We start from the raw sequence: 26,790 nt of genomic DNA, 5'->3' as shown, positions 1-26,790 counted from the left end.
TCATTCCCATTTTTAAAGGTCTGTTTGCTTGGTCATCTAAAGATGCTTTTCACATTTCAAAAGATCAGCTAGTAGTGTCCTCTTTCTTCCCCCAAGGAATTAATAAAAATGCACGTTCATTTCTTACCTTCTAAATGTTGCAGTTAAAAACTGAACAAAAAGAAGAAAAACGGGAAGAAAAAAGGGAAATATTATCTTGGATACCTCTTTGTCATTATAAAAACAAAAACCATGCAATAGAAACTCATTTTATTCTGATTTTTTTTAACAAGCTCGTCAAGAATAATACAGGCTACAGAGCTGTAACCCCCTTAAAGAAGATATTTAGTTTGCAACAAATGCCTTCTAATTAATAGCATTTCAAAAATTTACAAAAAAGTTGATAAAATATTTTCCTAAGCAGCTAGCAGCTTTATGTTTGTAAACAAAATAGAAACAACTGCTTTATCCACTGCACATCAACCAGGAGGCAAAGTGATCAAGATAATTTTTTATTTTAAACAATAATAATAAAAGCTAAACTAATTGATACCCCACATATTATAACCCTAAGGAAGGAATATTTTTGGAGGAGGATGCTGAGGGGATTAAAACAGGATAACATCATCTCCTTTCATAGTCTTTTCATTTATTCATATGGTCTTGATACTTTACAAACTGTTTCCTACAAAATAACCATATTGTTGCTGTACACTCCATGATTCTTTTATTCTCCTTAAGAAATCAGGGTGATCCATTTCCAATCAGCTTACATAAACACAATGGAGATGTCAGACCTAACAGGAGGGTGGTTTCTTTTAGTCGGAGGCCTTTTCTCTGTGACAGCAGAGATGAGAACAGGGAGGCCTCTCTGTGCACGGTGCCACGGGTGGCTGGATGGTTCGTGCACCTCCTATTTCAAAAACACAAGCGGAAAGTAGGTCTGGACAAGGGCAAACCGCAACTCGACCTCTGCTGCAACCCTATCACCAGGTCAGCTCCGTTTACTCCTTCATTTTACTGATATAGTCAGTGAACTTGGTGATGGTTTCCTCCTGCTGCTCCAGGGCATCTAGGACAATCCCCATGGGTGTCCTCTTCAGACCAATTTCCTCCATTTTATTCTCCAGTTTGTTCTTGAGGTTCCGGAGCCTCAGCGACGCATGGATGAACATCACTACAGGGAAGTGAAAGGTGACGGTCAGCACCAAAGCACCCATTCTCCCGCCCCGCTTCACAACTGAAGCAACAACTTTCTCCATTAGCTACAGTCCAGTCTGCTTCCCTAACTGACCCACATCCCAGAGAGGATCCTTAAACTTTATATAAAGCTCTTTGTCAGCCTAATGGACCCAAGTCCCTGTATGGATCCTTGGACTTTACAGTATTCTTTGTGTGTGCAGGAGAATGTCGTATTCAGCAGGAAGGACCATAATCTGGCAGCCACGCTCTCCCCTTCACACATTGTTATCACTGCCTTTCAGATGCTACTTAAATACCCTGAAATTCAAAGCGAATCGATGTGATTTCAACCTACCTAAGAATGAACTTAATGCTAACCTTTTCCGGAAAAGAACTCGTGCTCCGTTCAGGCGTTATCTGTATTTTGTTCCCGCAGGAGGCACGCAAGTGAAGTCCTCTTAGAAGGTGCCTCCTAAGGAGCAGTTTTGCACAGTGTTGGACATAGATATCTGGAAAAAGCTATTGCATAGTGTTGGATATAGAATGTCTGGATAAAATGCTAAGGGTTTACAGACCTTATGTAACCCAGTATTCACAGAATTTACCTGATCATTAAGAATTACCAGAGTTTGTTTGTAAGAAACAGATTTCCTCTGGCCTATCTCCTGGGCCTCCTGAACTTTTAGAACCTTTACAGGGCTGGGCTCAGGAGTCTGTATTTAAGTCAACACCTTGGGTAATCTACACCAGCACATTTCAAACTTCTGTGTGCATACACATCACCAGAGAGAAAGCCTGTTAGACAGGCAGATTCCCAGTCTCCAGTACCTGGAGTTGATATTGTTGAGACCAAGATAGGGTTCCAGAATGTAATGTTTCAGTAACCACTGTGGATGATTTTGATGTGGGTGATTTGGGGCCGTCATTGTGAGAAGCACTCATGTGCATTCTCTCTGGAGGCTCCTAATCAAGAGTGACCACTAGAAACATTTGAGGAGCTTTGTAAAAATATACAGGTTCTTTGGACAGCCCTGTGGACCAAAGAATCAAGATCTCCAAGGGATGTGGCTGAGAAACATATGTTAAAATCATCCTGGATGATTCTCACAATCATCAAAGTTTGGGAATGCCTGATCTTGTCTAATTCCCTTCTTTTATGGATGAGTGAACTATAGCCCATATAGGGTTATTGTTGTTGTTCAGTCACTCAGTGTCTGACTCTGACCCCATGGACCACAGTGCTCCAGGCTTCCCTGTCCTTCACTGTTTCCCAGAGTTTGCTCAAACTCATCTCCATTGAATTGACGATGCCATCCAATTATTTCATTGTCTGTCGTCCCCTTCTCCTCCTGCCCTCAATCTTTCCCAGCATCAGGATCTTTTCCAGTGAGTCAGCTCTTCCCATATAAGACAATTGGTGCAGATCACATGGCTGGTTTCCAGCAGGTCTAAGAAAAGAAACCTGGACCCTTGACTCTTAACTTATGATACGTTTCATTACACTGCACGTTTCATTACACTGCTCTGTTTTATACTGAGGTAGAATCACTGAAATACTGTCTCTAGCACATAAAGAAATCCTGAAGAGTATTTCAAAAATATCTAAATTTAATGATTCAGTTATTTTATCCAATAAGGTGTGGGATTCACATATAAATATTCTGGGGGCTTAATCTAACAAACCCGAAACAAGGAATTGATTTTATTTAGTGGAATGGCAGCATATGAAATGCTTTTAAAAATTAAAGGGATGTTCCTGTCACTGAGTACACTATAATTCTAATTAGATTTCCACTGATGAGACTGGAGTTTTATCTGTTCTCTATTTCAGGCTTCAAGTGCTTGGGAATCTCAGTCAACAGTGCACGTACACTTTAGAAAATGTCTAGTTCTCATCACCAGAATTGGAGTCCATGGTTACCTATACTCTGGGCCAACTTACAACGCTTTCGACACTAATTACGATCTTCTGAGTAAGTAGAGAGTAAACATTCATTTCTGTGTCAGCACGGGATGCCTAGCATTGAAGGGTGAAGAACAGACTCTAATATCAGACAAATCTGGATTCCAATGCAGACCATGCCACTTCTGTATGACTTGGGATCTGAATTTGTTTTGTTTACTGTTGTGTCCCCAGAAGAGTGGCACAGAGGGGGTGCCCAGTACGTATCTGTGCCATTAATGGGCTATTCAGCCTTGACCTGCTGTTGCAGAAAACTCTTGATAGTTTTGCAGACCTGCCAACGCACCTCTCAGAAACAGGTTAGGACATTCTCACTGGATGAATGGATCGACATTGCTTGATGATATAAGGCTCAGGTTCACTTACACAGCAAAGGAAAAGTGATACCAAACACAAAGACCATGACTCCCCCGAACAGGGAGATGAGGAAGTAGCTGGCTAGCATGACCACCATGACAAACACTGTGGGGTACTGCTTCTTCATCCGACGGAGGCTGTCTTTATTGTGAGCTGCACACACGAAGCCCGTGAACACCAGCACCACCACAATGCCTCCAAGGATCATGTTGAAGGGGCTCAGGAACCTGGAATATGGAAGAAAGGGGGCACTCAGGTCAGGAGAAGGGAAATGAGGAAGCGGGGAGGGGAAGAGTAGCAACAAAGCATACTTACCAAGCTTTTCATCTAAGTTGTCTCATTTAATCCTCATATCCTGATGAGGTCGATAGTATTAAATTACGTCTCCAAGGAAGAAACTTGGGAACAGAGGTTAGAGCACGGTGGAGGGAAAATTCACAGGGAGGCAGTATACTCCTACCAAACAGCCCATCACATTAGAGGCCCAGCATTTCAATAGACGCTGTCTTTAGCTTTCATACATCCTGGGCTCTAGTATACAATGATTGTATTTTCCGAGCTCCAAGGGCTTATTTAAATCCACCTAGAATCTGCCCTGCTAGATGAATGTGTTCAGGTCACATGGTGGGCTTCATAAGCCAGTGGGCAGTTACACTTGTGTCTGGACTGTACAATAATTTTAAAAACTTTTACTTGAATCCCAATGTGTGGGTGCATGTTTAAATGCATCAACCTTGGGGTTTCTTGCTTCTCCTGGAAACAAGAAAATCTCACAAAACTAGGCCCAGTTTCCCACGTTAGCCACTGGCTGAGTGCCTTCTCCTTTACATAGAATAAATGCTCTCCATTTAACCTCAGCCCCCACCACTATCTACAGAATCTTTGACACAGAGGCCCCCAGTGAGCTGCCATTAATAACTGTTTTTCTAACAGCTGCCTTGCCCTGGTCTCTTACATAAGCTGCCTGGCCCATGGAGGCATTGGGGTTTGTGACTCCTGGTGTTAAAGAGGCCACTCTAATTCTTTACAAGGCCCAGAGTATCATTAGGAGATGGGTTATCAACTGAGATTTCCAGGCATAAAACCTCCAGTTTCACTGTTACATGAGCCAAAGGTTACACTGCTGCGGATAATGGGGGAAAGCCATTTATAAAGAGGACGTGTAGATCAAGTACTTCCTAAGAGAGAATGACTGGGCATATTGTAGCCCCATCCACCCCCACCCCCAACCCACTGTGTGTATAAAATTCTTAAAAGACATTTGTGGTCAGCAAGTACGATGATTTACTAACTTTTTACCCTCCTAATGAGCATGTTGTTTGTAAAGAACACGGAGGGGTCAGTGTGTTATCATCAGCATCACTGATTTGGAAGACAGGATAATGAAAGGTGATGCCAAGAACTAACTTTCTCTGAAACAGAACAGATGAAGTCATTTCATATTGGAATTTATATTTAGGATAACTAAGATTCCTTTTTAAAAAATCCCTTGAAATTTTTCACTCTGATTCTGCCTCCTGAAACAGAAAAGCTACTTTACTATTTAATATTTAAATAGTTTCAAATAGGAGTGAAAGATTGCATATCTTAAGGGGTGAAAGCAGGGACATAATTAATGTCAAACTCCTTTGAAAAAGTTTAATTTCTACTAAAATGCATGGAGCTAAACAGTGGTCAAAGTAGTAGCATGTAGTTTTAAATTAAACTCTATAATAATAAGTTGCTTATTTCATTCAGAACTCTTGGAAATACTTATACCCTTCCAGGCAAAAATCTCTTCAGAATAGATAATATAAAGAAATTAATAAAAATGCAAAGACTGAATTTTAACAGTATTCACATGAGTGGTATTTATGATTTATAACTTTTAGAAACAATGTATATGGCCAATAATGTACGAAATGGTGACATATATAATTTTCAAAAAGTCGAAGTATGCTTTATCATGTGGGAAGGCAATAATACATTGCTTAGGTAAAAGCAACAATTCTCTCTGGTAGGTGGATTTAGAACCTATGTTACATAACTCAGAAGTAGAAACTTCTACAATCACTACCTTATTTTATGATCAGAAATAAAGTGAACATACAAAACATAAAATATAAAGATGTAAAAGTAACTGCTCCCCAGCCCCAGCCTCCCTGGTGGCTCAGATGGTAGAGAATCTGCTTGCAATGCAGGAGACCTCAGTATAATCCCTGGGTTGAGAAGATCCCCTGGAGGAGGGTATGGCTACCCACTCTAGTATTCTTGCCTGGAGAATCCCATGGATCGAGGAGCCTGGCGGGGGCTACAGTCCATGGGGTCACACAGAGTTAGACACGATTTAGTGACTGAGTGTGCACATAGGCTCTCCAGCCCCACACCTCTGGCTTTGGGCAGGCCAACTTCAACAATCTTGCCTTGCTTCATCTCTCCAGTGATGCTGATGCAATTTCAATTCAAGAGCACAGCCAAGCTCTGCCTTCTCCCACTCACAACTCTGGCTTCCGGCTCACTGTCCAGATCCTCTTTCAACTAATCCACCCCACCCCACCCTACTCCGAAAGCTTTCCCAACATCCAGCTTATGTGCTTGTCTGTGTGTCCTCCTTCTCCCTCACCGTTTTCATTATCTAGGTCTCTTGGCCCTTTTTTCTTTTCTTTTTCATGATTCTATCTGGGTTATACCTTCTCTCCAGCTTTGACCCTAGAATTGGTTTGGTAAAGACAAAAATGTCCTTCAAGGTCAGGGCCAAAACAAGATCTTCTTTTGCAGGTGATGGGGAGACCGGGTAGAGAGGCTTAGAAACTCTCACAGACTAACACATTTCATTTCTAGCACCAAAAACATTATGAGAGAAATTTAAAAGACTCTAGCAGTTTTACTGGGTAATAGGATCACGGGTAGTATATGCCCATTTGCTTATTTCTATTTTCATATTTTTTCAATAGTCATATATTACTTGAAGATAAAATAATTGATATTTAAAAATAAAAGTAATGGGAGAAAGTTGCCTGAAAGAGACAAACCCTTTTAAATAGACTTGATGTTGACCAAGTCAATATTAACTCAAAGAGCTAGAGCAGAAGTTTCAAGTTTAGGAAACTCCTTTGTATAAGCTCCAATAGGAGATGGTTGCATGCTGATGATTCTATGTGTGTGTGCGCGCTAGTCACTTCAGTCATGTCCGACTCTTTGCGACCCCATGGACTTTAGCCCGCCAGGCTCCTCTGTCCATGAGATTCCCTCCAGGCAGGAATACTGGAAAGAGTTGTCAATGCCGCCTCCAGGGTATGTTCCTGACCCGGGGATTGAACCCATGTCTCCTGCATTGGTAGGCAGGTTCTTTATCACTAGCGCCACCTGGGAGGCCCGGGAGATGGTTGGTTGGTGGAAAATGTTAAAGGTCTCCATCTCAGTTCTTCCTAGAATATCTATTAAAATAATAATTCACAAGGCAGAGCATATAATAAAATGCATGCCAAGTTTTTTCTATGTTTCTCGGTACAAGTGAGGTAGACCTCTAGGCTGAATGGCTAAATCAAGCCTAGGACAAAGAACAGTGAAAAATCTAGGCCTGACTCAAGCAATTCCAAATGTGCTTTTCACCTGCTCCTGTTGCTCATGTTCAAGAAGAGAACAGAACAGAGAATCCTATAGGACTGGTTTTAGCTTACCCAATGCTCAAGCTGTGATCTATAATTAGAAACCAAAGTTACAAGCTGGAAAAAATGAACAAAGTTACTTGGAGCAGAAATGATTTTCTTCTTTATTCTGCTTAAGTGCAATTCCATTCTAAGAAAGGAGAAAATGCACAGCACTCCCACTGCCCTGGCACCTCCCTGTACTTGGAGCAAAATAAAATACAGATCATCCTCCAGAGATTAAATTCATTTTCCAGTTAGTGCAGGAGTTTTGGAAACCAGTTCTTGTTTGAAATGAGTAAAGCTTTTACTCAACAGTTTGGGTTCTTAGTGACGTAAATCACCATAAAGCCCAAGGACCATTAGGATAAAACTTTCATAAATATGCCTCCTAGCTTTCACGTGGACAATTGCTGTTGGATTTGATAGGTGCTATTTCATTTTTCAGAGGTCCATGAATGAGAAGGAGGAAGGAAGGCTGGAAGCTAGATGCAAGCAAAGGAGAGAGGGGAAGGGAGAGAGGAGGGAGAGAAGAGAGAGACTGAAGGAGAGATGGAGAGATCGTGATTTTCTGTCTTTGGTGAAAACAGGACTTTCCTTTACAAATCAAAAACATTAAATATGTTTTTCTATTGTGAGTTGAAAATATATATCTACATATATATATCTATCCTGGGCTTCCCAGATGGTGCTAGAGGTAAAGAACCTGCATGCAAATGCAGGAGACATAAGAGACCCAGGTTTGATCCCTGGGTTGGGAAGATCCCTTGGAGGAGGGCATGGCAACCCACTCCAGTATTCTTGCCTGGAGAATCCCATGGACAGAGGAGCCTGGCGGGTTACGGTCCATGGGGTTGCAAAGAGTCAGACACAGCCGAAGCAACTTAACAAGCACACACATGCATATGTATTCTACTCAGTAAGAAGATAAATGACAATATCAATATGACAGATAAATGTCATAGTTAAAAATTCTAGTGGAATCACTAACAGTTGTAAAAAGGCTTAGAATCCCATCACAGAACCCTGTAGCTGACTCTTCAAAGAGTAATATGTGCAATCCCATTACACGGATGAATAAACTGAGACCCAGGGCAGTGAATAAACAGATTTAGAGGAATTCAGGGGTAGGAAAAACAGTGCCAGATGAGACAATTCATAATATAACCCATTCTGTGTTGTTAACCAGCTCCAGGGATATCCCCCCTCAACCATTTTAGAACCCTTTTCTTCTAGTTTGGGGTAAGCAACTAAAGGTCATTCTAGAAAATCCCTCAACATTTTCATTTGTCTCTAAAGGAAGGTAGTTATGAGCGGGTGTGGACGCAGGTCCTAAACTTGCCAACGTGACTCAGCTAGTTATGGCTGTAGTTTCAACACAAGTTGCTAAAAGAAAAATAAAAATCTTGGCCAACTGCAGAATTTTAGAGCTAGCATGGATCTTGAGAACACACCTCATTCTACACAGAAAGCATTAGTTGCTCAGTCATGTCCGACTCTGCGACCCCATGGACTGTAGCCTCTGTCCACGGAATTTTCTACACAGAATTAAGATAAGAAACAGGTAAGTTAATAAATTTGTCCCGAGGCTCCCAACTGCAGTGCTGGTAACAAAAGTTTATTCAGAGATCTTCAGATTGATTTGCGTGCACATTTGTTAATGCCTGGCACGCTGTAATGCCAACAAGAACCAAAGAGGCAGTGAAATATTTTCTGAGCAACAGAAGCAGCTTTGCACTGCGTTCCAATTTTCTAACCCCCAAAAGCTATTTTTGCAGTTTGGTTCCTGAGGAAGCCTGACTCACTAAGAAAGCGGAGGAATCATTTACTCACAGTGCACTTCTCTAAATTGGTGATATTTTTCTGAGGTCCTGAAACAACCAGGAGTCACTGCAAATATGAACCCACCCATCCATTTTCTTGCTTCCTAGCGCTCTTAGTATAAAAACAGGATTTTTTGCACATTCTACAAGGCCCTGCAGGCTCTGGCCCCTGCCTGCCTCTGCAGCCAGGGCCATTGCAGACAGTTGTGTAGCTGGTATCTGGGACAAGGGTGCTGAGCTGAGGTGGGAAACAGGAGCCTGAAATTCAGGCCACACTTCACCTGCCAAACCTGTGATTTGCCTTACGCTGCATCTGCAGGAGGAACGGACCGTTTCAATCATCAGTGTGAGGGATGCCTAAGGGCTGTAGCATCTCTGTCTGTCAGCTTTCTCACACCACCGCCTCCTGATTTTCCAGACCATCCACTGGGGTTTCTGTCTCTAGAGCCTACCCTGCCCCTGGCCATCCGAAGCCTGAGCACAAGCCATTCTTTCTGCCCGATTCTTTCCTATCTCCTTCAAATCTCAGCTTAATCAGCTTTTTCCTAGTCTTTCTGACCACATCCTAGCACCATCTGCCTCTTCTTCACAACCCCTAAGCTGATACACAACTGTGTGTGTGCTCAGTCATGTCCGACTCTTTGCGACCCTGTGGACTGTAGCCTGCCAGGCTCCTCTCTCCACAGGATTCTCCAGGCGAGAATACTGGAGTGAGCTGCCATAAATTCAGTGGCAATTTGATACTTAATTGAATGAGTATCTTATGAATGTCTCTGTCTCCCACTAGAGATTAAGCACTGTGAGGGCAGGGACTGTGATATTTTCTCCCCAGCACTTTGGCATGACACGTGACAGGGCACAGAGCAGTAATTTGATAAATGTTTGTTGAAATAAAGAAAAAAAAAAGGTATGTAAGAGTCTAGCACATTTTCCTGTTATTTAAGCTCAGCAACTTTGTATGGCCATGAAATAAGTGATGTGAGATCTGTCTTGAACAAATTGCTCTTATTCCTCACTGTACACTAAACATTACTATAAAGATAGTCCCTGCTTTTGTACCTTCACAGAGCTGTGATAAACAAATGAAAAACCTGAAGTAGGAAAAACTCCTATGTGATATAAGAAGAGATCAGATGAGATCACAGGACCCTTGGGCTTGCTGCAAGGACTCTTTTCTAAGTTCTGTCTCTAGTGCTGGCTGGGGGCCAGGAGGAGGGCAGGTAGGACAGAGAGAGATCCATCCTCCTATAGTCCTGCCTACGTAGGCCCCCCTTGCTCTCGGATTCCACAGATAACCCCAGCCATCTTCTGTGGTTACTTTGGTTTCCCACAAGTCTTTCTTCCTAGCAAGAACTATCTCTGATTATAAAGTATAAATGTATTAAACGCACAGATCAGTTTTGAGTAAACGTGATCAGTGTCTCCTGGATCTCTTGATCACAGGCAGTTAACATGGGGCAGAGTTCGTCTCTTTTGTCACAGAAAGGTCAGAGTAACCTAACCTTGAGATTCTCCTAATCGACTGAATCAGCCCACAATATTTATTGCATACTCGCTGTGTACTGAATATTTGTTACACTGTGTATTGGTACCATCAAACTAAACACATCCTGATGATCCACTGTCTTGGCAACAGTTATGTTAAAAGTATCCATTGTAAGATATACTTTGGGAACCTCTGTGTTTTCTTTTGTGTTTATCAAGCTCATTGCTTGTTTTATTTCTATTAAACAACAGTTCGGACCTAAGTTAGAAGCTATAAGTCTCACCTCCCACAGCTGTGGCTTCAAATAGTCACTATACAAGGGATTAGATTGCAGCAGATACTTTTAAAAAAATATTTATTTATGTAGCTGTGCCATGTGGCAGCAGGCAAACTCTTAGCTGCAGCATGTGGGATCCAGTTCCTCAACAGGGATCAAACCTGGGACCCCCACCTTGGGAGCACAGAAGCCTAGCCACTGGGTCACCAGGGAAGTCCCAGAAAATCCTTTTTAAACTTTTTATTATGGCAAATTCTAAAGGCAAAGAGAATGGTGTAATAAACCTTCATGTATACTGATCACTGCCTTCAACAATTAGGAACTCAGGGTTAATCTCATAATAATGCTTTAGAACTCAAGTGGAAAGATATTAGTTTAAAAACTGTTCTTTCTGAATGCTTTTAGTTGAGGTAACTAAATTGTTGTCACATGGCAAGTTCTTACAGTGCTGTGGAGAGAAGACAGTTGTTTGGACAAATGCTAATGAGTCTGGTGACACATAAACTCCCCTCCCACAAGCAAATCCTTCTCTATTTATCTTACACTAACCCTGGAGAAGGAAATGGCAACCCACTCCAGTATTCTTGCCTGGAGAATTTCATGGACAGAGGAGACTGGTGGGCTACAGTCTGTGGGGTCGCAAAGAGTAGGACACAAGAGACGAACACATTCAACTTCACCCCATTTTCTGCATTCCTTTGTAGTTCCTGGAGACAAGGAGGATTTCACTGATGGGATACAAGGGGGATTCGTAGAAGCAGAAGCCAAAGCCTCAGTTTTCCAGTTGGGATAGGCTTCCAAGTGTCTCCATTTTGTGAATGCTCCCTGGGAGAAAAGACCAGGAAATCCTATCTATTTATATGGGTAAATGCTCCCAGAACTGAAAGACAGCCTACAGGTTTTGCTTAAGATCACAGATACAAAAGTGTTCCCTGAAACAAGAAGCCAAGCTCACCACAAAAGACAGGATGGATATTCTAAATATTCTGAAGCTGAGTCATTCATTTATCCAAAACAAAAATAAAAAAGTCCAATGGCACTGCTCAATTTGGTAGGCGTCCAGTTCACCTTTTAGAACTGCATTTCCTGTACAGAGCTCTCTGCTCCTAGTAAGCTGACTGAGAGCTTTGGCCCTCTTAGAAAGAGATCAAAAAGAACCCCAAATCCACTTATTTATTTGCACATTTACCCAGAATCATTGTAAATCCTTACATAGGGAAAGGAGATAGAAACTACTAACCCCAGTCTGGCAGCAGTAGGGGAATTTTTTTTTTTTTTTTAAGGGTATATGGAGAGATGTTGAGAAAAACAAGGTTATATACGTAGTGTCAGAGAAGATGATCTAATGAATTCTTATTTGATGAGGAATTTTCAGATTAAAATTTTACTGAGTATTGATAGACCTCTTCAAGTTCTACATTCAGAAGAAACACATGCCCTGCCAGGGAAAGACATGTGCCAGCATGCCAAGTGCAGTGCCTCAAGTGCAAATAAAAGCATGTGGGAGGGCAGGAAGAGATGAGTTCTGGGAGGACTGGGGAAGGCTGGGTGGACTTGTACTCCCACGGTTATCATCAAGGCATCCACAGTATCTGGGATATAGCAGGTGCTCAGTAAATATCTGTCCAACTGAGTAGAAGGCATCTGAGCTGCAAGTGAGGATGGTTCCATTTAATAATCCTTTCTCCATCCACATACTCAGTGCCTCTCCCACTTTTTGACACCTGTGAGTTTTGCGATTTGGAATCATTAATGTACAGGGGAGATCAGGTTAAGTCAGGTTGAAAACGATGTGTGTTTATATACGCGTATGTTTCTGTACGCTTGCTATCAGTTCAGTCGCTCAGTTGTGTCCGACTTTTTGCGACCCCATGAATCACAGCATGCCAGGCCTCCCTGTCCATCACCAACTCCTGGAGTTCACTCAGACCCATGTCCATCGAGTCAGTGATGCCATCCAGCCATCTCATCCTCTGTCGTCCCTTTCTCCTCCTACCCCCAATCCCTCCCAGCATCAGAGTCTTTTCCAATGAGTCAACTCTTCACATGAGGTAGCCAAAGTACTGGAGTTTCAGCTTTAGCATCATTCCTTCCAAAGAAATCCCAGGGCTGGATCTCCTTCAGAATGGACTGGTTGGATCTCCTTGCAGTCCAAGGGACTCTCAAGAGTCTTCTCCAACACCACAGTTCAAAAACATCAATTCTTCAGTGCTCAGTCTTCTTCACAATCCAACTCTCACATCCATACATGACCACAGGAAAAACCATAGCTTTGACTAGACGGACCTTTGTTGGCAAAGTAATGTCTCTGCTTTTGAATATACTATCTAGCTTGGTCATAACTTTTCTTCCAGGGATGTTTTCAGCATCATCCTGGTGCCTCTCTTGACTCTGAAAGTTTTAAGGGCAGGAACCACAGCTGTCTTATTCTCCACTGTATCTCCTAGCATAATGCCTGAGATATTGGTAAGTGATTCATTCTCTTAGTGGAATGAATAAAGGAAGCAACACAAGTGAGAGAAATGTAGAACTGGCTTTGAAGCTGAAAAATTTCAGGGAACATTTCCATTAAGTTCAGCATAAACAGATTGCAATTAATTCTATCTGCAAAGGTTTTAATACATTCCTCCCCATCCAAGGGCTCTCTGATTCTTCTCTTCCTCTACCACCTAGAAACTTAAAAGGTATGAACAATCTGCCCATTTCTTAAAACCAGATGTTGGTAGCTACCAGCCTACAATATATAATGAGACCACACTCATTTTGAAAAAGATTACAGTTTAGTCTTTTCAGGGAGATACCAGCCTTCCAAAAACTCTTTACCATCCCAAGCAACTGAAAGCAAAAAGCGGTAACTCTAGTTTCTGCCCGGTGGTAACACCTCCATAGCCCATACAGGGAAGAAGTACTTCAGCTAACAAAATATGAGCTAATTCACTCACCAGCTACATTATGTTGCCTTAGAGGAGAAGCACTAATGTACAGCATTAAGAATAAAGGTGCCTTTCTGGCTGGAGACACAGCAGAGGCACGTACATATTCACAGAATCTGTGTGCGGTTAGTACTTCTGAGGCCATGTCAGAAAATATGTGTTCTAATGGCAGGGAGTATTTGTGAGAGGGAGATAGGCATGATAATACAAATGTTGTGAGTCAGGTATGCTGTTGAATTTGGTTAATAAGGAGCTTTAGAATATATGCAATGGCTTAATGGACAAAGTATTTCAATTATACTAATAAACCAAGCTTCTATTAGCAGCTTTGGTTCAAATTAGCCTCGTGACCTTTACATCTATGAAAGCTGTAAGGTTTGATAGAATCAGGTTTTTTTTTTTAGCTATCTTTCTTTTTTTCTTTCTCTCTTTTTTTTTTAGTTTTTAAATTATGAGAATATGATAACATGTACAGGAAACTTGGAAAATATGGAACAAAGTTACATATGGTCCCACTATATAAGTAATAAATTAAGATTTTTAATTGAAATTTTAATATCAAACTCTCGAGTGAATAGAATGAATATACAGAGAAGTAGAAGGATACACAAGACCTGAAAAGCACCATGAACCAATTCAACATAATTAAGATTTATATAGTTTTCACACAATGCTAGGATAAAATTCTCTTCAAGTTCCCTTAGACTATAAACTAGGAGACACTGGAACATATCCAGGGACATAAAACAAGGTACAAACATTTCATGGCCTAAAGGTACTGAAATCTATATATAGAGTCTGTTCTCTTATCACAGTGGGATTATGTTAGAAATCAATATCAAAAGATGTTTTAAAAATAGTTCAGCAGCACATATTTTCAAGTTCAATGTGACATTTACCAACAGAGATCTTTGACTTGGCCATTGAAAGCCTCAAAGTTAGAAGACTGAAAAAAACACAGGGTGATTGCAGAGAAGAAAGCATTTAAATGAGAAAGTAATATCAAAGATATTTTAAAACCTCCAAGTATTTAGAAATTAAATGTCCACTTTTAAATGATGGGTAAGAATTGATGCTTTTGAACTATGATGTTGGAGAAGACTCTTGAGAGTCCCTTGGACTGCAAGGAGATCCAACCAGTCCATCCTAAAGGAGATCAGTCCTGAATGTTCATTGGAAGGACTGATGCTGAAACTGAAGCTCCAATACTTTGGCCACCTGATGCGAAGAACTGACTCATCTGAAAAGACCCCGATGCTGGGAAAGATTGAAGGCATGAGGAGAAGGGGACGACAGAGGATGAGATGGTTGGATGGCATCACCAGCTCGATGGACATGAGTTTGAGCAGGCTCCAGGAGATGGTGGGGGACAGGGAGGCCTGGCATGCTGCAGCCCATGGGGTCGCAAAGAGCTGGACATGACGGAGCGACTGAACTGAACTGAACTGAACTGATATCTAACAAGCCATAACAAGGAAAATTAGAACATATTTGTAATATAATAGGGATCAATACTTCTCAGTTTTAACTTAGGAGACATATCAGAATTACTTGGGGCATTGAAATAAAAAAACACAGATGCCTGAACCTAGCCAAGAACTATACACCAAGAATCTCCAAAGGTAACATCTGGGCTTAAAGGTTGATTTATTTATATTTTCTTACTCTTTCCTTTAAACCAGATCAGATCAGTGTTTTTTAAATTGTAATGCACCTAGGACTCATCTAAGAGTTGTGTTAAAATACAGATTCTGACCCAATAGGTCTGGGATGGACCCTGACATTCTGCACTTCTAACAGCCTCCCAGGGTTAAAAACAACAACAACAACAAAAAACTGCAGTTCCATGGTCCACAGTTTGGACAGATTTCTCTAGCAAATCTTTTGGCGTTCTTTTAAGCACATGGATGCCTGTCTGCAACTAGAATGCATCATATACTTGGTACTTAAATTGCACGTGCAATTAGGTTATGCCTTTGCTTTTCACTTTGAAAATAGAGAGAGACATCTATTACTATAGTCAACAGAAAAAGAATATCCAGTGCTGAGATGTCTCCTGTGAAGGATGGAGGAGGTTAAGTCATGTCCTTTTCTATCTTAGACATTGTTTCTTTCTTGTTTTAAATGATGCAAAGTCATGTTCAACAGAACACGCATTCCTCAGCTTGTTATTCATGCTTCTTTAACTCATTTGATCTCTTCTGGAGTGATGCCTGCATTTCAAAAGGAAACTCAGCTCTTCAAGGAAGCAAAGTTTTCTAAGTAACAGAAGTTGCAATTAATAAAGGCTAACTATCAACCAAGAAGAGTGGGAAGGGGAGGGAGGGAGATGAGAGGGAGGTTCAAAAGGGAGGGAATATACGTATACCTATGGCTGATTCATGTTGAGGTTTGACAGAAAACAACAAAATTCTGTAAAGCAATTATCCTTCAATTAAAAAATAAATTTTTATAAATAAAAATAAAAATGAAAATTTCTACAGTAATCATCTAATACTTCTGCTCAAGAGAATACACAATTTGGGAGACTTCTAAACATGTCTATAATCTAGGATTTCATAGAATAATAGCAGTTAACATTTGAGTGTTATCATTTGCTAGGCCCTAGAATCCCAGGGACGGGGGAGCCTGGTAGGCTGCCGTCTATGGGGTCGCACAGAGTCGGACACGACTGAAGTGACTTAGCAGCAGCAGCAGCAGTGTGTTTTATAGTAATGAAGTCATTTGATTCCTATTCTATAGCAGAAAAACTCCAGGGCAAGTGGACTTTTGAACAGAAAGTGGATAAAAGTAAATGCCATACGTCTATCAAAAAATAAAAAAGACTGAGTCTGTGGAACCAGTAGAGGCAAAGCAGAAAAAGAATGATCACATAACAAATATAATAAATTAAGGCTGATGATCAAAGCTGTATAAAGCTTCAAATCCATGCCATTCTAATGTTTGAAAAGTCAGGAGCCAGGACCCAATGTCAAACTGCTCTGTTCTGTCCTTGTGAAACTCTGTTTTTGTAATTTGTTATAAAGCAACTTGCTTTCCAGGTGGCTCAGTGGTAAAGAATCTGCCTGCCAATGCAGGAGATATGGGTTTGACCCCTAGGTCATTGGGAAGATCCCCTGGAGAAGGAAATGGTAACCTCTCCAGTTTTCTTGCCTGGGAAAACCCATGGTCAAGGAGCCTCGTGGGCTACAGTCCATGGGGTCACAGAGTTGGACATGACTGAGTGACTAAACAACAGCAACAAGGATAAAGCAACTTGCATTTAGTAAAGATGATGTTGAAGAATCATCATATTTTTCTTGGCAAGAGAGCAGTGGTTCTCAATTGGGGTGATTTGGATCCCAAGGGGACATTTGGCAATGTCTGGAGACATTTTTGATTGTCACAACTGAAGGGGAGGGCACTTTTTTCTTTTAGTACAAATTACGTTTTATGAATAAAACAAGTACAAACTAATGTATCAATATGCACATAGCAGAGAGCAGAGATGGTGCTAAACATCCTACCATATACAGATAGTCCCCTACAACAAAGTATTCCACCATCCAAAATGTCAGTAGCATCAGATGGAGAAACATTACAGAAGGGTGTTTTACTGCATTTGCAAGGGCAATATGAAGTAATCAAGAGTCTGATTTTTAAACTTTTTAAAACTGAATTTTTACACCATAGTAATCCTAACCAATACGTAGTGAGCACTGTCAGCAACAACCCCTGTTAGTCTCACTCTAGGAGCATGTTGCTGTTATGTGCTGGCTGTTGCTGTGTGCTTCGAAATAATTTATTCCGTTAAGTAGGTTAAAAGTTGCCCCCACCCTCATGTTGAAACCTTATGTTCATTTATTTATTCTTTTCACTCATCAGCTCAGCATCTGCTATATTCTTGGCCTCAGGGATCCAGAGAATAAAAATAATGTTAAGCACAACAACAAGAAAACCGCCCCACAAACAAAACCCACAGTCTCTGGCCTCAAGGTGTCAAGAGCACAGAGTGATGACAAGTGAACAGACAGCCTAAAACTTGTGGGGTAAGTACTAGGCAAAATATAGACACAGGTGTGGGGAGGGAGGGAGAAGGGAGAATGTCTCCTCAAAGAGATGGTACCAAAGCCGAGCCTATAGGAGAAGCAGGGGTAGGTAAGCAAGTTGGGGACTGGTGTTTGGGTCGATGGAGCTGCTGGGATAAAGATGCTACCTGTGTTAGTCTATGATAACACTAACAGAGATAAAAAATAATAATAAAACTCCAAAATAAATTTCTTGCAGCAAACAGTAGAGGCCAGACACTGTATTAAGAAACTTGCCTATATTAACTCAGATAATCCTCACAATAGTCCTATAACACAGGTACCGGGAATAGTCTCACTTTACAGCTGAGGAAACTGAGGCAAATGGTGTTTCAAGTGACCTACCCAAGGTCACATGGCTAGTGACGGGTAGTTGGGATTCAAAATTGACTTAACCAGGCGCTAGTGCCTAAATTCTTAACTACTATTGTCTACTATGGGAAGAGACAGAAGATACGGCAATTGCCCCCACCAAGTCTGTTAGCTAAGACTTAATTAGCTTAATTAGGTCTGTTTAGACTTAATCTGAAAGGCAGAACAGATTCCATATATGAATGGAAGTCATATGCCTGGGAAATCAAACTTTTCTAATCATGAATTATCAGGCCATGCCTGATCAGGCCCTCACTCACAGATCTGTCTCTATCTTAATCCCTCTTAATCTCCATCTCAGTCTGGGCAGCCCCTTCAGTTGTTTTGGAGCTAGATGATAACAACTTTGTTCGCCCCCTCTGTTTCTGCAGTGTTCAAGAGCAGCTTCACTCTTTCCTCACCCAAGCCAGTTTTCAACACAGGAACATTCAGAGTGGAGGCTGAAGCCCTCCAACAATGACCTGATGGCCTCTCCCCGTGCAGCAGCGGGCGGCACCACTGAAGAAGACCCTTCAAACACAATCCTTTCCCCAGGAAACACCCGGGCCGTATTTTCACATACACTCTACCAAGATATGATGAGAAACCATCAGATACAGGTAGAGAGAGGATCCAGGTGGACAGCCTCCAGTACTGTTCTGATCCTCCCATCTACGGACGTCACAAAAGAGAAAATTTTTCTTTAGAATGAGAAACACATTCCAGAGTCAGCTAAGCTCCCTGTCCCTGAAGATATTTGTTTTTTTTTCCAGCTTTAAAACACTCTAACCTCATGACTCAGAGGAAGGTAGAATAGTAGTTAAGAGCACAAGCCTGGGATTGTGACTTGGGGCTGGTCATGTAACCTCTCTGAGCCTCAGGTTTAGTAATAATATCTCATCTCATTGGGCTGCATTATGTAGCAAAGTATCTGGCACATGCAGCACTCAGTAAATGTTAGCTTTTATTATAATTAAATTATGAAGAAAGAAATGAGCAACTGGAAAGAACTATAGGCTGGGTGTTTGTAGATGCATAGGAAACAGTTGAAGATATCACAAAAGATTTTACTGGGGTACAAAGGAAATCCCACGCTTGACATACAATCTTCAAAACAACTGACTAGCCTATATCTTTTGTAAGTTTTGAAAGATAAGGGTAATAAACAATGAAATAGCTACTTTGCACTTTGACTGCCAATCAACAGCTCCTGCTTGAAAAGGGAACTGGGAAGGGCCAACATCCCAAACTGCCTGAGTTAGTGGGCTAAGACTTCACAATGAAGGAGCTATATTTAGTCAGCGGCTGCCCCTGGCATTCATAGTGAAAAATGAATGCCATCAAGGTAGCAAGGCTATTGGAGCTTGTGTCCATCTGGGCAATATATCTTTTTGAAAAGCAAGTTTTTTGTTTTGTTTTCTGTACATTTGATTGGTCTGGGTCAAATCTCGCCCAATATCTAAGCCTTTGGGGGGGGTATCTAAAAAAAAAACCAAAACCCTAGCTAGATCATTAGATAAGATGCCTTTACAAGGGAAAAGAAAAAGAAAGCAAAACAAGAGATGTAATCCTATTTACCTATGACTTTTTTTAAGACTTTTTTTTTTATTGCTCTGGGAAATATGCATTAAGCATGAAGTTAGGGGAAGGTTTAGAAGGCAGCTGATCCAGGCCTGTCCCACTCCAACTAATTTTAACTTGGCAGAGTCTGTTCAGAGCCCAGTGCCCTCCTCACAACAAGCCGTTGTGAGTTCTTTAAGCAACATATCATGAGGATCTGAGTAACTGTCTATAGAACCCCACAAATGAGAGTCCTTTTCTGCAAACGAGTAAACAGGCTGAACCACAACCAGAAATTACGAACTACTTTTCTCTCCCCTGAGCTGGGTATCAGGGCCTACAGCTTCTCAACAACTGTCGCATGCTCTTTGGCCAGGATTCATGTGTGATTGATCTTGGTGTGCCTGAGCTTGGTACAGAGAAATGACTCAATAAATAAGCCAAAGAACAGTAAACCAACTTCAGAAACCACCCTATTCATCCTTCCCCACACCTTCCAAGTTTAGATTTTTCCTTTCTCCCAGGCCAGCTTTCTTTTTCCCTTTGTTCAATTTCAAACAGAAATGTCAGCCACTTCTTTTTTTTTTTTCTTTTTTTTTTTTTTCAGCCACTTCTTTAATGGCTTCTTTAAGAGGATTCCTTTATAAAGTCTGAGGGTGGCTTTTTCTTTAACGATGCATATAGGATCAGCAAGATGTAGAATAGCACCACCCCATCTTGCAAAAATGAGTGAAGCATTTCTTAAAGGATGACCTACAAGAAAAAGTAGTTTCTAGAAGAGCAGGTGTTGGGTGAAATCGTATATAACACAGGACACTTAATTTTAAGACCGGGTGCGAAGATAAAGTGACTATCCCTGGCAAGTTCTGGAAGAAAAAAAAGAGCAAAAGGGACACCGTTTCTACATGGCAGACTTCGCCCCATACTGGGAGATGCGCCACCAGGCTACACCCACCCTTTTGCTCCCAAGCTCAGCTTTCTCGTACAATGTGGCAGGCGCTAGGCCGAGAAACCCATAAAGAGCATCGCTTCTCTGATATCCTTTTTACACTAACACCCCAGAAGGCAAGTTCGGATCCACACCCCGGGGCCCCAAACCTTCCAGGACGGCGTCCGTCCCAGCCAGGTGCAGGATAAGGTTACACCACTTTCCTCTTTCTTCTTATTTTTAAGAGACCGGGGCGCGACAAATATCAACCACAGCCAAAGCGTAATCGGGGAGGAGGAAGAAAAAAAAAAGTCATTTTTTTTTTCTTGCTAGAGGTTGGCAATATTTCTGCACCCCTTAGGACTCCTTTCACGCTTCAGCCCGAGGCGCGGAAAAGAAAAGGGACCCCAGATGGCTGCGGCCTCGCCCTGCGAACAAGTTTCCACGGGCTTGCCCGCCTGCAGTTATCAGGGCAGGAGAACGGCGGGGAGACCGTTTCCGCATCCCGGGATATTGCACCCAGAGCCTCCTCCGTCCTGCCCCCGATCAGTGCCCGGGAGGGGAACCCCACTTACCCCACAACGGAAATCATCATGGCAGCCACCACTAGGTAGTTGGTCTGGTAATAGAGCAGGTTGCTCACCACACGGTTGTTCCATTTGGAAATGTCCCTGAAGTCCGGCCGGGCAAAGCGGTCAGAGCCTGGGAAGAAATCGTCCCAGGCGCGGAGAGGAGCGATATTCACGTCCATGTCTCGCGTCCCACCTTCTTGTTCTTTGCTTCTGGAATCTGACGGCGGCGGCGCGGCAACCGATCAGCTGAGCTGGGTTAAAGTTGACAAGAAGCTCTGCCTCGGTCGGCTCTGCGGTTGGCGGACAGTGGAGTAAAGGAAATTGGGAGCGGACGGGCGTTTCTTCTCTTCTCTGCTTCTTGATTGGTTCTAAGCGGTTGGGTACAGGAAAACAGGAGCCCCGAAGCAGAGCAAAGAAGAGATGAACTGATAGAAACCAGAGGAAATGCTCTGGGTGAAGTGAGGTGGCAGCCCGAATACAAACACCCTTCTTTCAAATACCCCTTTTGAATGTCTAACCTAGGAATGTCGTCTGGACTTTGGGGAAAATTTTTGCAGCTGTTCAGATGCACCAATCTGATTGAAAGGGAGTGGAAGACAACTGTAGTGTTACTGAAGGATGAGCTGGTTTTGAAAGTTAAGGCGTTACTAACCTTTGCACAACCAAATGCAATTCACATGTTTTCTGTTTCACTATGAGTCATCGTAAGTGAAATCAGGTTGGCAAAATGGAAAAGAAATACGTGTTTAGAGCAGAACGGCTGGTTTGTTTTTTCACTCCTTTATTCTCCATCTTTGTTTGCTGTGGGCAAATTTATACACCTACTGTGCCATTCTGATGAAGTGGGCACTCAGGTCACTTCAACCTTGAGCTGAGCATGTTGTTTTGTTTGAAAGTAAACAGTGATCTGCAGTATACTGATTGTTCTGCTCTCCAGTATTTTCTGGGCAGAAACATGGATTCCACTCCACAAGTTTTTCTTACTTTTATCCTAATTTATGTGCACAACTCTAAAAGAGCATAGTATTTTAATAGATAATGTGGTAGCTTGGTATCCCAGCCCAAAGAACTGCCAAGAGATGTCATAGGTGTAAATTTCCTTCTGCTGCTGTTAAGTCGCTTCGGTCGTGTCCGACTCTGTGCGACCCCATAGATGGCAGCCCACCAGGCTCCCCCGTCCCTGGGATTCTCCAGGCAAGAACACTGGAGTGGGTTGCCACTTCCTTCTCCAATGCTTGAAAGTGAAAAGTGAAAGTGAAGTCGCTCAATCATGTCCGACTCTTAGCGACTCCATGGACTGCAGCCTACCAGGCTCCTCCATCCATGGGATTTTCCAGGCAAGAGTACTGGGGTGGGGTGCCATTAGAAAGTGAAAGTGAAGTCACTCAGTCGTGTCTGAGTTGTGTCTCAGTCGTTAGATGTTGCGACCCCGTGGACTGTAGCCTACCAGGCTAACAAGAATACTGGAATGGGGGTGCCATTGCCTTCTCCAAATTTCCTTCTAGGGGGTTCCAAAGAGTCATCTTTTTTCAGTTAAGGGAGTGGTTGATAAAGGAAACCTCTTGTTATCAAAATGCATGAGAATAAAGTATTTTGGTTAATAATAGATCATGTGATTTCTAAGATGCTAATGTCTAAGATAATGAAATCTCTAAACCTGCAAGTGGTGCTGTTTTTAAAAATTGAATTCATTTTCCTCAGACCACCAATTTTCAACAAAGTTAGAAAGTGATAAAACGTATGTAATACAAAGTCTTAAAGACATAATTTGATTTCCCTGGATAATTCAGAAGGTACTAAGGAAATTCCAGTGACTCTAAGAAATTAATCCTGCTACTGGTGTTTACTGGTGGCTCAGAGGTTAAAGCGTCTGCCTGGAATGCAGGAGACCCGGGTTCGATCCCTGGGTCGGGAAGATCCCCTGGAGAAGGAAATGGCAACCCACTCCAGTACTCTTGCCTGGAGGATCCCATGGAGGGAGGAGCCTGGTAGGCTACAGTCCATGGGGTCACAAAGAGTCGGACACGACTGAGTGACTTCACTTTCACTCACTTACGGGTGTTTAGAAAAGCATGGTGATTGGATAGAATCAGTTGCTCAGTCATGTCTAACTCTTTGTGACCCCATAGACTGCAGAATGCCAGGCCTCCCTGTCCATCACCAACTCCCGGAGTTTACCCAAACTCATGTCCATCTAGTCGGTGATGCCATCCAACCATCTCATCTTCTGTCATCCCCTTCTTCTCCCGCCTTCAATCTTTCCCAGCATCAGGGTCTTTTCAAATGAGTCAGCTCTTCATATCAGATGGCCAAAGTATTGGAGTTTCAGTTTCAGCATCAGTCCTTCCAATGAATATTCAGGACTGATTTCCTTTAGGATGGACTGGTTTGATCTCCTTGCAGTCCAAGAAACTCTCAAGAGTCTTCTCCAACACCATAGTTCAAAAGCATCAATTCTTCTGCACTTAGCTATATTTATAGTCCAACTCTCACATCCATACATGACTACTGGAAAAACCATAGCCTTGATGCTTTCTGAATAGTGTTTACAATGTAAAAGTGTTTCTGAGATTTCACATTTTCTTGACTCTGGAAAAACGGGAAGGTTTAAAGTCAGAGCAAAATTAGAGTCCTAGCTCCTTTGTTGCTGGTGGGTGATTTTGGAGAAATTACTTAATCTCCAACTTCAGTTTCTTCATGTGTAAAGTGGGTGCAATAGGAACATCTGCCATATAGGTGAAGATAAATAAAATAGTGGATGGGAAGTGTTTGGAGTTTAGTCATTGCTCACAGTTAGATGTTACTGTTTACTTTTTTTTTTTTTTAAGATGCCTGATATTTTAGCAATTTAAAACATATGTTTTATTTGGCTGGGTCAGGTGTTGGTTTTGGCAGGTAGTATCTTCAATCTTCGTTGTAGCAGGAGGAATCTTTACTTATAGCCTGTGGAGTCTGTAGCTATACCATGTGAAATCTCTTTGGTTGTGGCATGTGAACTCTTTGGTTGCAGCATGTGGGATATAGTTCCCTGATTAGGATTGGAACCCAGGTCCTCTCCTTTGGGAGTGTGGAGTCTTAGTCACTGGACCATCAAGGAGGTCCCTACTGTTACTGATATTAATCATAATATAGGACATGATGGGCTGGCATCTATGGGGTTGCACAGAGTTGGACACGACTGAAGCAACTTAGCAGCAGCCGCAGCAGCAGCAGCAGTGCTTTAACCTGAGTTGTTTTCTGTGCTGCTATAGTGAATGTTCACTGACCCTTCTCTATCTTGTTGCAGTTTTATTTCTATGATTGTATTCCAGTAGACTTGATGGCAAAAAAAGAAAAGGTTGAAAAATTTCACTGTGATGCCAACAGATAAAATTTGAGTCCTTTCCAGGTGAAACAGGTGAAAAGAATGCAGTCTTGCTGTGCCTTCAAGGATCTTGCTATTCAGTAGAGACTTAAATCCTGGACAGTGAGTACTAGATAGAGGTGTGTCAGTGCTTGGTGCTCAGTTACAGGAAGTCAGAGGGTGTGGAAGAATTCCTTGGGGCTCGAGAATTTCGAGACGCAGCGCTGTGGCCAAGCTGAGTAAATGATCTCCATTAAGACCAATGTAGGAGGCCCAGCAGGAGCTGTGATCAAGACCTTTTACCATCCAATTGCTCAGGACTGTATGACCATAAGCTGTCAAATGTGTGTTAATAATAAATCATTACTCATTGGTCATATGCAATTGACATCCAGTAAATATTTATTCAGCGTTCTTTAATTGTTTAAACTTTCAAAGAAATTTAAAAATAAAGAAATGAAAAAAGTTGGCTAGAGCTCTGTATATAGCGTGATCCTTTTCTTCCTCTCTCCTAAAATAGTAACCATGCTTCTCTGGTTCAACTGTGAGAGACTTTTTTTCCCACTACACATTTCTACTTTTATCATAAAATCATTTAAAATAAAAATGAACACATATGGAATCCTTACTTTATTTCTGGTGTTTGAAATGCTCTACTTTAGTAACAGCTCTTTGTCACTATTTATTTAGGGGGATGGGATTCAACATAGAGGCCTTTCTGGGGCTTTTCTGTTCAAATCTCTGCTTCTAGATAGGGCCTCCCAGAGTATTGTCTGTATATAAATCATAGTGGATAATCTAAAAGTTTGTTATATATTCCATTTGAAATAAGGTAAATCTGATGTAGGTTTTGCTTGCATGTCTCTGTTACTTTCATAATTGGCAAGGACAAGTGGCTATTTCTTATCAGTCACGCTGAGCCAGTGGGAGTGCCTGGTGTCGTCTATCAGAATACCACCACAGTGAGTCAGGGTGTGAGTCCCAAGGCAGGAGCAGAGCCAGATGACCTCTTCCTGGGCCAACTGGCTCAGACAGTGAAGAATCTGCCTGCAATGCAGGAGACCTGGGTTTGATCCCTGGGTTGGGAAGATCCCCTGGAGAAGGGAATGGCAACCCACTCCAGTATTCTTGCCTAGAGAATCCCATGGGCAGAGGAAACTGGTGGGCTACAGTCCATGGGGTCACAGAGAGTTGGACTCGACTGAGCAACTAACACTTTCACTTTTTTCACTTTCCTGTGCCAGCAGCTTCCTGTTTCTGGGTCTCAGCTTTGTCCTCATGAAATGGTGGGTTTGAACTATGTGGTCTCCAAGGTGCCCCTTGGTTTTTATCATTTGAGAGGGTTGTGATGCTCACTGCCATTAATGGAAAGGTCTCCTAAAAGCATTGCTGGAGACCCAGCACACATGAGCCTGTTTTGAAAAAGAAGGGTTTAACCTTAGTAGTTTCCATCTGTAAAGGAGTTTCGGAAAAAAAAAAAAGTTTTGGGGTTGATGTTGAGACATGTGACATGGAGAGGGGCTGGTGTCTGTCTCCTGCTGTGGGACTGTGGGCTGTGAACTCTGTCCCTCCATTGACTGTCTGGTGATGACTTTCAGCTCAATGAATGTTATTGAATTAAACTTGATTGGGGGATAATAAAGAACAAAGAGGAAATTAAATATAATTTATTAGCAGCTACACTAACTGAGTGCTAACCAGGCTTTCTGCTTTTCATTTCAGTGATTCTCAAGCTTTATTTTGCACAGAATCATCCTGGGTTTAGTGAAGGTTGCAGGTAGGGCCTGAAAATTTGCATTTGTAACAAGTTCCCTAATGATGCTGATGTGGCTGATCAGGGACTATATTTTGAAAACACGATAGATTTCATTTAATTTCAGTCTTACAAGGTGAACATTATCATCCTCAGTTTACAAATGAAGACACAGTAGTGCCCAAAGTCTCACAGTTAATAGGTGGAGAGTTAAGGATTTAAATAAACTGTCCTTTCTGACTCACAATCTCATTTGTGTCCTGCTCAAATGGACATACATAAGGATATATGTATGTGTGTGTATATATATATATATATATATATGTGTGTGTGTGTGTGTTTTGCTTGTTTGTTTTGAACATGATTGTTTCTCTCTATCCAGCCATTCAGACACATAGGAACTCAGGTGCGTGTGTGTGCAGACACACACAGACACACACACACCCCCTATGTATCTACCTATATGTCTGCAGATCTATCTCTGACTCTAGAAAATAGTGCAAAATTCTATCACCGTTTATCTTTAGGTGATGAGATGCTTTGCATATATACATAAATCATATAAACAAATAACATTTATTTGTATAAAT

At 41.8% G+C, this 26,790-nt stretch overlaps 1 protein-coding gene across 1 annotated transcript; it reads right to left on the bottom strand.

Annotated features, from left to right (window-relative positions):
• Positions 1 to 232: 232 nt before the first annotated feature.
• On the bottom strand, positions 233 to 21,737 carry ARL6IP5 (ADP ribosylation factor like GTPase 6 interacting protein 5). Its single transcript, XM_040247229.1, has 3 exons — positions 21,108 to 21,737; positions 3,491 to 3,708; positions 233 to 1,156 (listed from the first exon to the last, which is right to left on the bottom strand). Exons 1-3 carry the CDS (start codon positions 21,281 to 21,283, stop codon positions 984 to 986), a joined length of 567 nt encoding a protein of 188 aa, XP_040103163.1. The 5' UTR covers positions 21,284 to 21,737; the 3' UTR covers positions 233 to 983.
• Between the last annotated feature and the right edge of the window lie 5,053 nt (positions 21,738 to 26,790).

Source organism: Oryx dammah, unplaced genomic scaffold (assembly GCF_014754425.2).
Source record: "Oryx dammah isolate SB20612 unplaced genomic scaffold, SCBI_Odam_1.1 HiC_scaffold_9, whole genome shotgun sequence".
In the NCBI taxonomy this organism is placed as follows: Eukaryota; Metazoa; Chordata; class Mammalia; order Artiodactyla; family Bovidae; genus Oryx; species Oryx dammah.
Note: the sequence above shows the minus strand (reverse complement) of the source record. Positions and strands in the feature narration are given on the sequence as shown.